The sequence below is a fragment of the Cryptomeria japonica genome, chromosome 10 (genome assembly GCF_030272615.1).
Source record: "Cryptomeria japonica chromosome 10, Sugi_1.0, whole genome shotgun sequence".
NCBI lineage: Eukaryota > Viridiplantae > Streptophyta > Pinopsida > Cupressales > Cupressaceae > Cryptomeria > Cryptomeria japonica.
Window position 1 is genome coordinate 814,251,838 of NC_081414.1, and position 14,834 is coordinate 814,266,671.

Below are 14,834 nucleotides of genomic sequence, written 5' to 3' on the forward strand. Positions count from 1 at the left end.
AACTCCACCAAAAACTACACTAACACCACTTATGCAATTCATCAAAGATCTTCATCAAAAGCTTTGCTGGTGAAACCCTCACCGGAACTAAAAACCAAGATTCTAGACCAAAACCAACTTATTGAATATGAGCATGAGTATCATGAATAGGACAATTCCATAACCAAATAATATTGGAGCCTACCGTATCATGCCGGATCCAAATCAACCAGAAACCACTCAACCTACCAGGACCATGCTAATCTTCTTTGTATCGTTCCAATTTTATCGAATGTCACCGAAGAGACATTTTAATATTATTAGCTCTATAAATTTAAAGTCTCTTATTTAATAGTTGTACGAAATGTGGGAGTAAAGTAACAACCCCCTCGCGCAACGGGTACAGATGTGGCTCAAACTTAACCTGCGTAAGGCAAAAACAATTTGAAATATTACGACATCGAGACAATTTCAAGAATAATTAGATAACCAACTAGATGCTGTCAAATTCTTGGAATGCCCACTGATTTTGGGCTTTAAATTCGTCGGTTTAAGGCGGCCAAATTGCCCGCAGTTTCAGTGTCTACTGTATATCAAAACTGCTGGTACACTTTTCAGCTTAGTAGAAAACTTTTTCTTACATCGATTCAAACATTTTATCTGCGAAAGAACCATGTTTCCAAAGCGTGTTGTGTTCATTGTATTACGGAACCAGTGTTTTGACCATTACTGTTATGAGCCAATGGAATCAAGCGTCGACACATGTGGCAGATGTGGGATTTTGTTTGTTAGCCATGGTTTCTTCTTAGATGTTGTGAGATTAAGAAAGAAAGTTTCTTTTATAGTTCACAATGTCCAGCCGTCTGTATATGAGTTTATAGATGGTTTATAGCAAAATAGGACTACCCTTGTATGAGGTACTTAACTGTGCTACAAACAAGGCATGCATACTTTACCCCCTTATTTCAAAATCACATTTCTTATTAGGGAGACAAGATTTTAATTTGTCTTCACCATAACTTCTGATGATTGAAGAAGTACCTTGCAAATGTAGAAACTTTGTAATATGTTGAAAAATATCTTATTATGTTTGTGATTGACTTTGTATATGCTCGGATTTAGTCCTCTTATCCCGTGTGTCCTTGAGGATAAGAACTTCATGTTATGTTCTTTGAACATGTTGTTTTATGTTGTAGATGTTCTTTCAGTGATAGTTATGTTTTGTAAGTGTCTTGGTTCATTCTTTCAGTCCCCCATTTCTATATACATATTTATATTGGAAAGTCAAAATATAGAGTGGACTTTATCCGCTATAAATAATATTCAATACAAGCAAACAAAGCTATGCCTCATTTTCAATATGTGGACAATTATGATTATGTTCTTAGAAAAGAAAAATAATAATTCTACTATTTATAGCATGATTCTATAAAGTCAATTATAACTAAAAAGGAAGAAAGATGAATATGATTGTTAAAGTTATGTAGTTATACATCCAATATTTAATAGTAAATTTGTCCCATGATTGCATATTCATCTTTCTTCTTTTTTTTGTTTATCATACATATATTTTTTATTTTTTATTTTTGGAAACAATAGGATTATCTAGATATTGACATCTTTGCTCTTTTTAAGTAATTTATAACATGCTAAACATATATAGCTTAAATTAGGACTTGTTCTTTACTTAAACTGTCCCAACCTTGAGACAAAAGAAAAAACCAATCAATCAAAATCACTAATTCAATTGCTCTTATGAAATATTTGAACTTAGTAGATAGCATAACTAAAAATATATCATCATTCTCACCAATTAAATTACAAATAATTATAAAAAATTAAATTTTAATCATTACTTTAATAAAGATAGAATAATCATTAGGCTATTGGTAGAGGTGTATGTAAGGGGGTGTGACATTGAGAAATTAAATGCCCAAAAAGTTGTTATTGTTCTACTCACATAATCATCTAATTGCAAACTTTCTCAATGCTTAGAGACATTCAGTGTTAGAATTCATTTGGTGGAGGAGATTCCTAAGCAAGGGGTGTCATTGAGAACAACATTTGTGTAAGGGCAATTTTTCCCTTGAATAGACTATCAAAATATTTGATGAACAAATGTTTGTGTATAGCTCTAACATATGAGATGATTGATTGACCTTGCAATTAATACTTGATTTGTAAAAACATATTAATAGTTAGCCAATTTTTTGAAAAGAGTTTTTTTGTATCATTGAATTTGTAAAACAATTAGTATGACATATGATACCTGAAATTGATAATACAAAATGGTCCAAGCTTTGTACATCTCTCACCTTACATGATTATTATTCTAAAGGAACTTCATCATACACATGAATAAAATAGGATTTAACATGATTGCTAAATTAGGTAAGAAAACATACATTTCATATCGACTTTAATAATTTAATTTCAAATTAATATAAACTTAGATCAATTAATTGATAATGAAATAGAATAGTTGAAAATATAATATATATTAAAATTGATTAAATTTGTTTGGATTTACTTACAGTTTGATAAAATGTCAGTCTTGATTATTTTGTTGTTGAAAAATATTTAGAATCTCTCTCTCTCTCTCTCTCTCTCTCTCTCTCTCTCTCTCTCTCTCTCTCTCTCTCTATTTCTACAAGTATCTCCCTTTCTCTTCCCATATATCTCTATTTCTTTCTCCATCTCTCTATCTCCCCCTTTCTAAATCTATCTCTACTTATTTGTCTCTCTCTACCACTCTCTCTCACTCTCCCATCTATATCTCATTATATCTTTGTCTCTCTCTCACTTCATCTCACCATCTATATATCTTTGTCTCTCTCTCACTTTATCTCACCATCTATATATCATTGTCTATCTCTCACTTCATCTCACCATCTATATATCTATCTCTCCCTCTACCTCTTTATATCTCTCTGTCTATTTGTCTCCCTCTTCTCCTCTCAATCAATCTTCATCTCTGCCTTTATCTTCTTCTATTTCCTACTATCTCTAGACATGTCTCCCTCTCTCTCCCTCTTCCTATATATCTATATCTATATCTATATCTATATCTATATCTATATCTATTTTAATCTATCTCTATCTCTCCATATTTATTTAATTCTCCCTATATCCCCTTCTCATTATCTCTCCATATCTCTAGCCCTTATATCTCCCTATCTCTCTACCTCTCTCTCTCTATATATATATCACTTTATACCTCTATTTTTATCTCTCAATATTCTATAGATATATTTCTCTTTAATCTATATCTATCCCCTCTCCCCTCTCCATATCCATCATCTCCTCCTTCTCCATCTCTATATTCCTCTTTATCTATATCTCTTTATACCTCTCTCTTGCCTCAATTAATTAAGAAATTTGATTTATGAATTCGAAAGATAAATGTCTCTAAATCATAGCATAACATGTCATAAAGATCAGATTTGAAATTAGACTTGAAAAATTATGCAACCCACAAGTTAATTTTAGAATTATAAATTAGGTTTTTTGTGAAATTAACCTCTAAATTTATGTAATTCAATTAAAAATGAGATCTATGAGTGCAAATTTGAATTTTAAAATGCATAAGCAATCAAATCTGAGATCACAAATTAATAATTAAAGTGCAAGAAGTCGGGTTCACCAAAATGTAATGGTCGAAAATTAGGGTTAAGGTTAAATTAAGATAATAAAACCACTAAATCACCTAATTAACCATTAAATTAGGGAGGAGAGGAATATAATAGATCTATCCTTGAAAGACCAAGATTTTGATAAGATTCCAAGCTCCTTTGACAAGGTTTTATTCTCTTTGAATTGAATTGATTTCGATTGTTAAAGATTAGGGAAACATAATGAACTATTGAAGCAATCTGATAGAAATAGTGAGCTATAGATGTCATACAAAGCCACCAACTTGGATCTGAGAAGAAGAAGATGTTTAGGATCTATTCCCAGAAGTTTGGCCTAATTTTTTGGCACCAAGTAGTATCAATTCCCCTTGGTCCTCCAAATTTCTCACGATTGAAAGTTGAACCTGTTCGTCTCTGCGAATTCTGTCGATCCTCTTGAACGTAGCTCTGTACCTATTCCTAAACATAGTGAAAGGGGAAATATGTTGGGAATAGGGTTTTGCCTTCGGTCAAACCCCGATTTTTTAATTGACCATGAAATTGAATTAAAAATGTAAATGAAATATTGTAGCAAAATAATTTCCTTTTGGAGGAAAGACTGAGAATGAATGAAACACTAATGATATACCTTTAATGATATTTTATTTGTCTCCACCAAGGAATTAGGGTTTCATTTACATTGTCTTCATAAAACATAGAACATGAATGTCATCTCCAATGCTTGAATCTTGACTTCACTTCTATTTCAATGCTTGATAGAAGACTGATTGCTTGCTCACTTGAATGTCAAAATTCATATTAGGTTTGAAATGAGAGGGGTGGACCACCATTTATACTTGCTTGTTGAAAATCCGATTGAATTTCTGCAACTGGCCGACATGGGACTAGATTTCCCGCTCATGAAAGGTGATCATTAGAGGGGGCCAATTTGGGGCCTAATTAGGAGGCCCAGGGCATGGTATGTCTTCGTCTTGATTTGGGACCGGGGTGTGGTATGTCCTGGTCCTACAAATCAGGACTCCAAACTAGTGAAGAAGCCAAAACTGTGGTTAAAATGTAAGGTAAATGAGTGATGTGAGCAAAATCTATGTTGCAATCAATCCTTCGATGATGGAACACCAAAGTGAGGACTAAGTGAGGACAAAATTGTAGGTGAGTACAATTTAGGATGCTACAGATTCATTTATCATTTGGCTAGTTTCCTTGAGGATATTCATATTGTAAGATGTATTAATAGGGGGATATAAAAAGTATTGCAAAGTGATAAGTTAAAACTTTCATCATTAAGTTTACCTACACCATTCCCAACAAGTTGGACCTTTCATTGCATTTTTGTTATTTGATATTTTGAAAGTGACTATTTTTGTCTAAATTATTTTTACTTTTGAGATAGTGTTATTGGCTTATGTATTCAACATTGGGATTTCATAGCATTCTATAACAATTAAGTTATAGTACAAAAAGGAAAAGATGGAGAGTGGAGGCCATCACTTCTCTGGTGCTAGGGTTTTAGATGGGGTTGTTGTTGAAGAAGATGAGGGAGACGAGGATGATGGAGGAGAAGGCTATCCTCTTGTTGTTTGTCCCCTCTCTTATGGGGCTATGTCGCTTGTGAGGACATTTCCTATGTGTTAGTTTTTACATCTGCGAAAGGTGTCCCTTTGCCCTTGCCCAGCTCGTGTTAATGGGTTCCCTGGTTTTCGTGCTACATGGACTAGGTCCAGGCCGATCTGGGGAGGCATCGATGGTGGAGGGGTTTCTGAGTAGTGTGTGGTGAGTAAGGGAGCGGATGTGGAGGGGCCTATGATCCTCTTCCTATTGTTTCGCCTCTCGTGTGCTTTTTTCCCCTCTCCCAATAGTCCTGCTTGGTGGGTAGGTGGAGGATACTGTGACAGTGACTGGGTTGGTGTAGTTGATAGGGAGAAGCTCTTGGTTGGCCCTGAGCCTTCTCTCCTGTTCTGAGCTTTCCTTCCCTCACCTTGGTGCAGTTTTCCCTGTGCGGCTTGGTGATTTTCAGTGGCTGTTGTTGAAGGTATAGAGGTTGGTTTGGGTTTTCTGCTTCTTTTGTGTGTTGATGGTATAGAGGTTGGTTTGGGTTTTCTGCCCCCTTTGTGTGTTGTGGTCATTTTTCCCATTTGACCGGGGATATTTGTGGGTTTTCCCCTACTTTCTTTCATTCTCAGTGTGACCTTTGTGTTCTTGGTTGCAAGGTGACCTTGCAGCGACCTTTTGCCCTTAGGGGTGATCGACTGGTTGGGGAAAATGTGGTTGGGAGTTGGATGTTTCGACACCTCCTTTACTCATGGTCTTATCCTCGTCTTCAATGGGGGTTTGGTGAGGTTTATGCATCCCCAGTGTTTATTCTAGGGTTTAAGGTTGTTTTCTTCTATTGTTGGGCCACTATTTGTTGGAGGAACTTCTTGATTTCATCTCTGTATGCTTGGATGGTGAAGGGGTGGATGGTGGATCAGGGTGAACCTCTACTCCTATGAGGTCATTGGAAGTGTAGTTAAGGTATTATTTTTGGGCATGTTTGGAGTATGTTCTGCTTGTCAAAGGGGTTCCTGCTCTCAGCTGGGCTCTGTCTTATTCGACTTCTATGGAGGTGAAGCCTACTCATATTGAGGCGAGGTTTGTGTTGATAGCTTAGTTGAGGGGATGGAGTCTTCAACTCTCCATTGTTCTTTTTCTTACTCCTTATTAAGGTGGGTGCTTCCTCAATTGAGGAGGGGATCAACTTATGGAAGGAGGATGGTGGCTTCTCTTTACAATATTCTCTCAATGGTGGCTTCTCGGTGGAGGGATGGAGGTCAATTAGAGACACTTGTTTTGGTATCTTCTCCTCATTGGTGGTAGGCTCCTCTCCTATAGAGGTGGAAAAAAGTTTGTCTTTTGAGGGGATGTTTTGTTGCTGGTCTAGTTGTTGCTGGTTGGTTTAGGGTTCTATTTTTGGGCCCTTTGTTATGGTTTGGGGAACCAAGATAAATCCCCCTTTTGTGTACCTTGGTGATTGGGTTGGTTGAGGTTTAGTTGATGGGTGGTTTGGTGTTGTCCACTCTTGTCTCTCCAATTAATTTGCTTCTAGAGTAAAGGTTTGGGGTCCTTTTGAAAACCCTTGAAGGTTTATGGGTCCTTTGAAAACCATTGTTTGCTTCTTGTTCTCTTTTGGTGGGATTTTGCCTTCCTCTTTGTTCTAAGGTTCCGGGTCCTTTCAAAATCCTTCTTTTTTCTTTCTTTGTTCGGGTCAGGGCCCTCTCCCTGCTTATCTAATTAAAAACATTGGGATTTCATTGTTAACCATTCTTGATGATGAGTTAAAATGAGTATTGCATCTAAGAGGGAAGTTGAAACATGAAATGTTAAAACGAGTGAATGTTAAATAGTAGTCTTATGTACATGCTCTAGTCTATACTATATAAGACATTACCCAAGCAGTGGAAATCTTTTAAGTTGGTATATGGCTAATCTTGGATGCGTGCATTAGGCAATGCCTAGTCTAGTATAGACCATGCTATACATGTCTCGAGGATGAATTAAAATGAGTATTGTGCCTAAGAGGGAAGGTAAAACATGAAATGTGTTTTGGGATACAACCCTAAAACAAACATTTACTATTTTTTTGATAAATTATTTTTATATATTACTTCATATGTATATAATTTTTTCTCTAAACTATATCCTTTAAAAAGGGGAAGAAAAAGTTACACCCCAAAGTCATGCAAGGCAATGCCTTAAACAATATATCCAAATAGAAAAGACAAGAACTAGAGTTGTTGAGTACCATGAGCTATGGATCTAACACAAGGAGGAGGAGGTAGAACATGGTCAACATGATTGCCCCAATTAGTAGGAGGGTAATTGCTACATAGGCCCTTCTTTATTAGTTTGCCCACCATCTAAAGGTAAAACAACATTCATATTAGGAGAAAGAACTAGAGCAAGGTGAGGAAACAATATGAAGAAGAAATTGAATGTAAATGATAATGCTAGGACCAATCATGCACATTATGAGTCATATTAAGAAGGCTAAGAAGCATGAAAATAACAAAAACCATGTTGATATGCAATGTCACATGTTTTGATACTAACACCCTTAGGAAGGATATTGACCTCTATTGGAAGGAGAGGGTAGTGAAACTCTAGAAACCATAAAAAGTGCATCTCCAATGGTAAATAAACACTTGTAGATGAGCTACTTCAAGCACAACTTTATTAGCTAACATTTGTATTTATATGAGATAATTAGAGAAAAACATGTACTTGGGAAACAAAAAAATGAATGTCATAGCAACATTCAAAAAAGAGAGAAGCATATCCATATTTCCAAATGCTAAATAGGTTCTCCACTCTAAAAATAAGTCATATTACTAAGGTAAAATTTGCAAGAATTTTGGGTGAATTCTATAAAAGAATCATATGCTACGAAAAATAATTAGGTCTACATGACTTGAAAAAAATCATTGACCCAATTCCAAGTGGCTTGGACTTAGAATAAAACCAAAAAGGACACTTGAGAGTCTCCTTTTAATGTTTGAAAATAAAACAACAAGGAATGATAACTTTGAAAATTTGAATCAATATAGAACAAGTAAGTACACTTGATAGAGAATACACCAAAAAAAAGTGAATAATTTTGTGACAAATGCAAATTTGTAGAGAGGGCTAAATTGCAACATAATGAAATATTAAATACATTTTAGATTCTAAATTAAAAAATTGGATAAGGCTCCCCATAGAAAATTAAGAGATGAGAGATAAGGAATAGAATAACAATCTTTTTAGTCATTGTTTAACCTTTGTTGCTCTAATTTGACTATGTTATATTAGGAGGACCAATTTGGACTTTACATCTTTACTTTTGTCTTCTCTTTTAGCACATTTTTTACTTGACTTTGTGTAGTAGCATTCATATGAATGCATGATCGTGTTCTTCTATTGTGTTGACATGTCTTATATGATTGCAACAACGTCCTCTACTACTCTACTATCTACACGTGTAAAGGAAACCAGCATTCAAATGACAGTGACATAGATACCTTTGGGGGTTTGTCTTGAGAATTTTGAATAGTAAAACTTCTTTGATGATGATCAATTTGTGAAAAGGAAATCAATATTCAAATGACATGGTATCATAGATCCTTTGGGGATTTGTCTCGAGAAGGTTGAATAGTAAAACTTCTTCGATGATGATCAAACTTGTGAAACATGTATGTATAAATTATAGGTAAAGATTGAATTACAATGATGGCTTATAGAGTGCTTCTTAGTGACTATTATTCATTTATGTTAATTACTCACATATTGTTCTATAAATTTCTGTTTCTGTTTGACTCGGCTATCTGATTATCTGCTTCTCGAGAAGGAAACTGCGATGACGGAAATTGCGCTGGTAATCGCAGAGGTGTACGCAAGGGAGCGTGACTTTGAGAAATTGAATGCCCCAAAAGCTGTTACTATTCCACTCATACTGCCGTCTAATGACGGACTTTCACAATGCTTAGTGGCATTCAGGGTTGGAATTCGTTTGATTGAGGAGAGCCCTGAGAAAGGGGGGTCTCTGAGATGAGCATTTGTGGAAGGGCGATTCTCACCTTGAGTAGCCAGCCTGCCACAACATTTGATGAACAAATGTTAATGTACAGCTCAAAAATATAAGAGGATTGACTGATCTTGCCATAATTAGTTGATTTGTAATGAGAACATCTTACAGTTATCCAATTTTTTGAGGTTTTCTTTGTATATACTGAAATATCTGTGTAGAAGTGAGTAATATAGTATGAATTTATTTTTGTATAGTTTAAGAGTTGGAATTTTATCTGGGATTTTAATTAGTTGTTATTCAAATTGAATGTTAAGATGTATAAAAGATTATGTAAACATAAAAAAAAAAAGAGTTACAGAGATAATAATATTAGATTTACATGAACATTTACAGAAGTTGCAGAGGGTTAGATATGTAACCCTCTGTATAATGCAAGATTTGAGATATTTGCGATACAAAATCAGCATGAGCACTTGGCCAAACTGTTTAAATGACAGAAAACGTATTGCAGTAAATCAAGCAGAGAAGAATCCCTCTTCAATGGCGGCATGGAAGACATTCCTGGGCCTTCTAAGCTTTTCAAACACCATTTTTCCAAATTTATTGGAGATTCGAGATCCTTCCGAAATCAAATCTTTCCATGAAATCGACTCATCTTTCGGATTGTGAAGAATGAGTTGTGCAGAAACAGTTGCAAGCGTATCATTCCTCTGCTTCTCATCACCTCTCTCTGCCATGGCTTCTTACGTCAAATGTCGTAAATAACATATCAACACAAACCTATCCACCAATTTTTAGAATTTTTCACCGTGTCAATCAAGAGAAATGAATTTTTTAGTGTTGCTGGAAACCCTAGGCAGGGTTCAAGACAATTTTCACTAAAAATGCCATAACTTCTTCAATTATTCATGAAAATTGATCAAACCACTTGCATTTGAAATATAACTAAGTTTTCTAACTTTCCCTCGTGTGTGCAGGTCCATACTATTCACTAACAGGCCGTACAAATCATGTTTTCAGATTGTAATGCAGAAAAATGAAAGAAAAACCAGTCCTAACAATACCAAAATTGCTATATATTTCATAATACTCAATGAAATCATATGAAACCACTTTCAAAAGAAATTTAATTCATTTTTCTAACATCTCCAATCATCTTTTCATCATTTCATCGACATATAGTCCGTACAAGGACAAGAGAACAGGCTGGAACATGGAGAAAAAATGGCAAAACAAAAATTTCTTTTTTTTTTCCTTCTTCCAACCCCTCAATTCGAGTTAGGAGTCCATATTTATGAATTAAAACCACATTTCAACTGCCCAACCAACCATAACTCCCTTTGCTAAGACTAATGACACTTCTTTACAAAATATGTTGCAATTTGACAACTTGACAATTTTGACAATTTTTTGACAACTTTGCATGAAACTTTCCAAAATGGATCAACATGATCCCAAATGGCCTCAAAGGACCTTATTAGACTCAAAACAAACCAAAACAAGACATAAATCAAAGTTTTGCAATATGACTCAAAATGACTCTCAGGATGCCCCTGCATCAGTGAACCAGGATGGTTGGTGGCCAGCACACCTCTCACCAGTCAAAAGCTTTTCAATTCACAACCAACTATGGTGAACGCCTCTTTAATGATATAAGCATTTTGACTCATCCAGAGTTTCATGCAGTTGCTTTATGTCTATTACATGGCACAATTCTTCTCCAACTCCCTTGCAGGTAAAGGAAAATATGTCTACAAGTATGTGAAGAACCAGCTATGTCAAAAAGCCAAAGACAACTTGGTAGATTGGTGCCATTTTATTCCTGGGGCTAGTATGTCACACGTGCAAAGCAACATCCAGGGGCAGAGTTCAACAGAGTTATTGAGCATCAGCTAGTAGCTACACATCCCTCTTGATAGTCGTCCCTTTCAAGTGCATATAAGTTTAGCCACATTGATATCGCATATATAAGCATAAGCCCATTACTGCCATTCATGAAAAAACATATGGCTAAAACTAATTCTGCACAAATTTTTTTTAATTGAATGTGTAGTTTTTGTTGATCAGACGTTCAACGTATGAGAATATAGAATAGATGATAGATGATATGGCATAGGATTTTGGCAAACTTCTCCACACAATTTTCCAAAATCAGGACAACTGATTTTGCCAAAACAACAGGTGCAGTCTTTGGCAGGGACTGAAGTTGAATTGTAGCTTTTTATATCGATAGTTCCTTTTTATGATATATAAGAAATAATTCTTGGGTCAAAGATCATTTCAAAATGAGTGAAAGTTTTCACAAGTATTTTTTATTAAAACTCAAACAAAATTTAAGCACTTCAACAAGTTTTATCTGAAAAAACAAGAAATCTAAAGAATGAGAGAATTTGGGAGTTTGAATTCCTAGTTTATCCAGTCAAATGATCTGGAAATTGTGAACAGGACACCTCAAAAATTATTGAAAATTCTTGTAAATATATTTCCGTCCAACCCAGAGCGAAGCATATGCCATAAATTATGATGTGTAAAATTCAACTATGAAACTTGGAATCGCCAAGAAAATTCTTCTGTACCAACGAAAATAAAAAATAATTATGAAATAGACATGAAAGATATTGTAACAGAGATATGCTTTAAAGGTCCACTTAGCACCCTGAGCATCTACCTAATTTAGTCTATCAGACCATCTTAGATTATGAATGCACATACCTTATTTCTCTTTATATTTCAATAATTCTCTTCTCTTCTCAAGCAATGATCTTCACCAGCAAACTTATTTGAAAATTGTTAGTAGTATAACAAACATTAACATTATAACATTTGGTAAAGAAACATATATAAGAAGCCTAACGCCCCTTAATTTTTAAAATGCTATGTTTTTTCTGGCATCATAAACGTCTTGCAATGTATGTCACACGTGCACTTAAATTTATAAGTTATAAAAAGTTTAAAACGACAATATATAATGCACAAAAGTACAAAGCCCTATGATTTTCACACATAGATAATGAGTTCCCTCAAAAATATTCTGCACCAGAGCACTCTGCTGAAAATGTTACTAATTGCATTCTATAAAAGCATATCTATAAAGATGAAAGAAGTAAGAACAATTACGACATAAGTAACGAATTTACTAAAAGGGCAAAATTAGGAATTGTCAAATCTTAAATTATATAGCAAAACAACTATAAGCATAGCAATAGCAGTTTCAACTGAGAAATCCAAAATAGCCCTATGATTTTGTTATTTGGGCTTGGAACTTCATGTCCGCTCTATTCTCTTGCCTTATGGCATGTCCTACCCTTGAAAGCTTGTAAAATGGGCTTGAAATTTTCATATTATCCTCTGAATATTTTGACCTCAAAAACATATTTTTCTGTGTTTTGCAATGCAAAAGTACAAGTATCCCCTACCTTAAGCTGATTGTCGACAACAAATTCTTTCCAGCCAGATCCAATCCCAAGTTCCTTACGGTTTCCTACATATGTCACCAGCCATTTTTTACTCTGGCATAATAACACCACTTCTACCCTTGATTGGGGAAGCCATCTTCTACAAAACTTAACTGGAAAGGTCTGCAATTGAAACAGAGCAGATAAGTAGTTATATTAAAGGAAAGGAGATTAAACATTATATATTCAGATGTTCTAGGGTCCTCAAAATTTAGCCAAAAGGGTGAGGACGACGAAATGTGCATACTTACCAACCAAAATGACCTGGTAACCGCAGCCTTTTTCATTACCTTTGTAAATTCTCTTATCTCCCTTGGATTGTCTGGTGTGGCATCTTCAAAGATTCATAAGACAATGCCAACATGCAAGATAAAATGCAATAATTCAAAAAATACAAGTTATATTGGTCTATATGAATAAAACGAAATAGGTCAATGGTATGTACTATAAGGACAGCTATTAGAAGTATTTGGGCGAATTTGACAGCATGCATATACCCATCCAGTTCTTCACATTGAATGCAAAGAGGTGGAGAATTTATGCATATGATGTCAGAGCTTTTTAAAGAGTTTGGTAATATTTATCCGCCCAATTAAAAATCATGTAGTGTAATGTAAATAGCTAGAAGCAAACAAGAAAAGTACTCACCAGAAGTTGATGTTTGATTTATAGGATGCTTCACTGCATAACGAAGATTACGCCCTGGTTGAGTCATGGAATGCTTCACTGCATAACGAAAATTACGCCCTGGTTGAATCATGGAATGCTTACTATCAGCATTATGTTTTACACGGCTACGTGATGGCAATGGTGGCTTTTGGTCAAAGTGGTTTTCTGAGTCACTGTCCAAGATTATTGGATGCTCAGCAGAGGGCCATTGTTGGTCCTGATTTTTGCACAAATCAGGACCCTCTTGTTTTGAAACCTCTTTTTTGTGTGTTATTTGCTTTTCATATCCACTGGGATGGAATATTTGAACAACAAACAGTCTCTCTCCCATATTTCTGAAAACCATAATATCTCCAGCTTGGATTGAATGATACGAAACGAATTTTTCCCAACCAGTCTTGAAAGATGGAGAAGTGCCACAAAAACAGAGTATGCTCTCCCAAAGGTACCCAGTTGGGCCCTCCACAATAACATATCTGCATTCATCTGACTGAATTTGCTTTGCATGTAGGGAAGGAATCTCCTATTCACAGGAATGTTTTTCCAAAAAAATTGTTATGTAAAGAAAAAGAAGAAGAAGAAGAAAAAACATTCGGTCCTAATAGCCATAGATTTACCAAAAAAGGTGGGCACTTGTCATCCATGACTTTGAAAAAGGACCAGATAGTGGAATTTGAAGCGTTGGTAGAATGAATTTGCAAACATCTTTTCTTGCAAGCTTTACATGTTTTCAATCTGTTGCAGTCAGTCGCCATGATGAAAGACTGAAGACTCTAACCACCATAATTAGCTCCCAATACACAGTGGTATAGGCAAGTAAATTCCATTTTGTACTTATCTACATTGCGTGAAGAGTTAAAAAGGTGTAAATTAATTTTACTAGGAAGATGCACAGTAGCTCCACAAAGCCGTCACCTTGTAAATGTACGATCACATTGAATTCTCCGAAAATAGCAATTTTCAGCTTTCATAATCTTGGAAGCAGACAAAAGTACATGCAAAAAAAGGCGGCGAGAAACTATCCAATAAATTCAGCTGCTCCTTGTTCTTTCAACTATTCGTATGCTAAAATAATGTTTTTTAAAGCAATCATATCGTATACTCTTTTAACCGAGATTTTATATTTAAGTAATAATTTACAGATTAAAAATTCAAATCAAATTCTTTTACATGACTAAATTTAATCATATTAAATTCGTTGGAACTCTTATGGCCTGTGACATGATGTGTACAATGAATACAAAAATCATTTAACTTTTCACATCAAAATCATTCACAAAATCTAAAATTACTATTACTTTTTATTCCATTAACAAATTTGCGCTATGTAATGTAAAGGTCAGTGCCGTTGTTCTCACTGCAATAAAAAAACAACCTTGTTTAATTTTAACTAGGGGAGAGGACCTAGTAGTTGTGCACCCTAACTTCACACTTCTCAAAATATGATGCCACATCTCAACAAGTATGGGGGTATTAAATCAACAACTTCTATCACAAGAATTGGAATGTGCTCAACTACTAGATCATTTTCCCTATTCTCCAAAATTGTTTTAAATC

At 35.0% G+C, this 14,834-nt stretch overlaps 1 protein-coding gene and 1 pseudogene across 2 annotated transcripts; both read right to left on the reverse strand.

The window, feature by feature from the left end:
* Nucleotides 1–230: 230 nt before the first annotated feature.
* On the reverse strand, nucleotides 231–287 carry LOC131859691 (U6 spliceosomal RNA; annotated as a pseudogene).
* A 12,069-nt stretch (nucleotides 288–12,356) lies between these two features.
* Nucleotides 12,357–14,056, reverse strand: LOC131859507 (B3 domain-containing protein REM16-like). 2 transcript variants are annotated; one of them, XM_059213331.1, is made up of 4 exons: nucleotides 13,895–14,056; nucleotides 13,257–13,800; nucleotides 12,860–12,930; nucleotides 12,357–12,731 (listed from the first exon to the last, which is right to left on the reverse strand). In XM_059213331.1, exons 1-4 carry the CDS (start codon nucleotides 14,030–14,032, stop codon nucleotides 12,495–12,497), a joined length of 990 nt encoding a protein of 329 aa, XP_059069314.1. In that variant the 5' UTR covers nucleotides 14,033–14,056; the 3' UTR covers nucleotides 12,357–12,494. The 2 variants fall into 2 exon arrangements, with proteins under 2 accessions (XP_059069314.1, XP_059069312.1); XM_059213329.1 differs by having other exon boundaries at nucleotides 12,860–12,942.
* Between the last annotated feature and the right edge of the window lie 778 nt (nucleotides 14,057–14,834).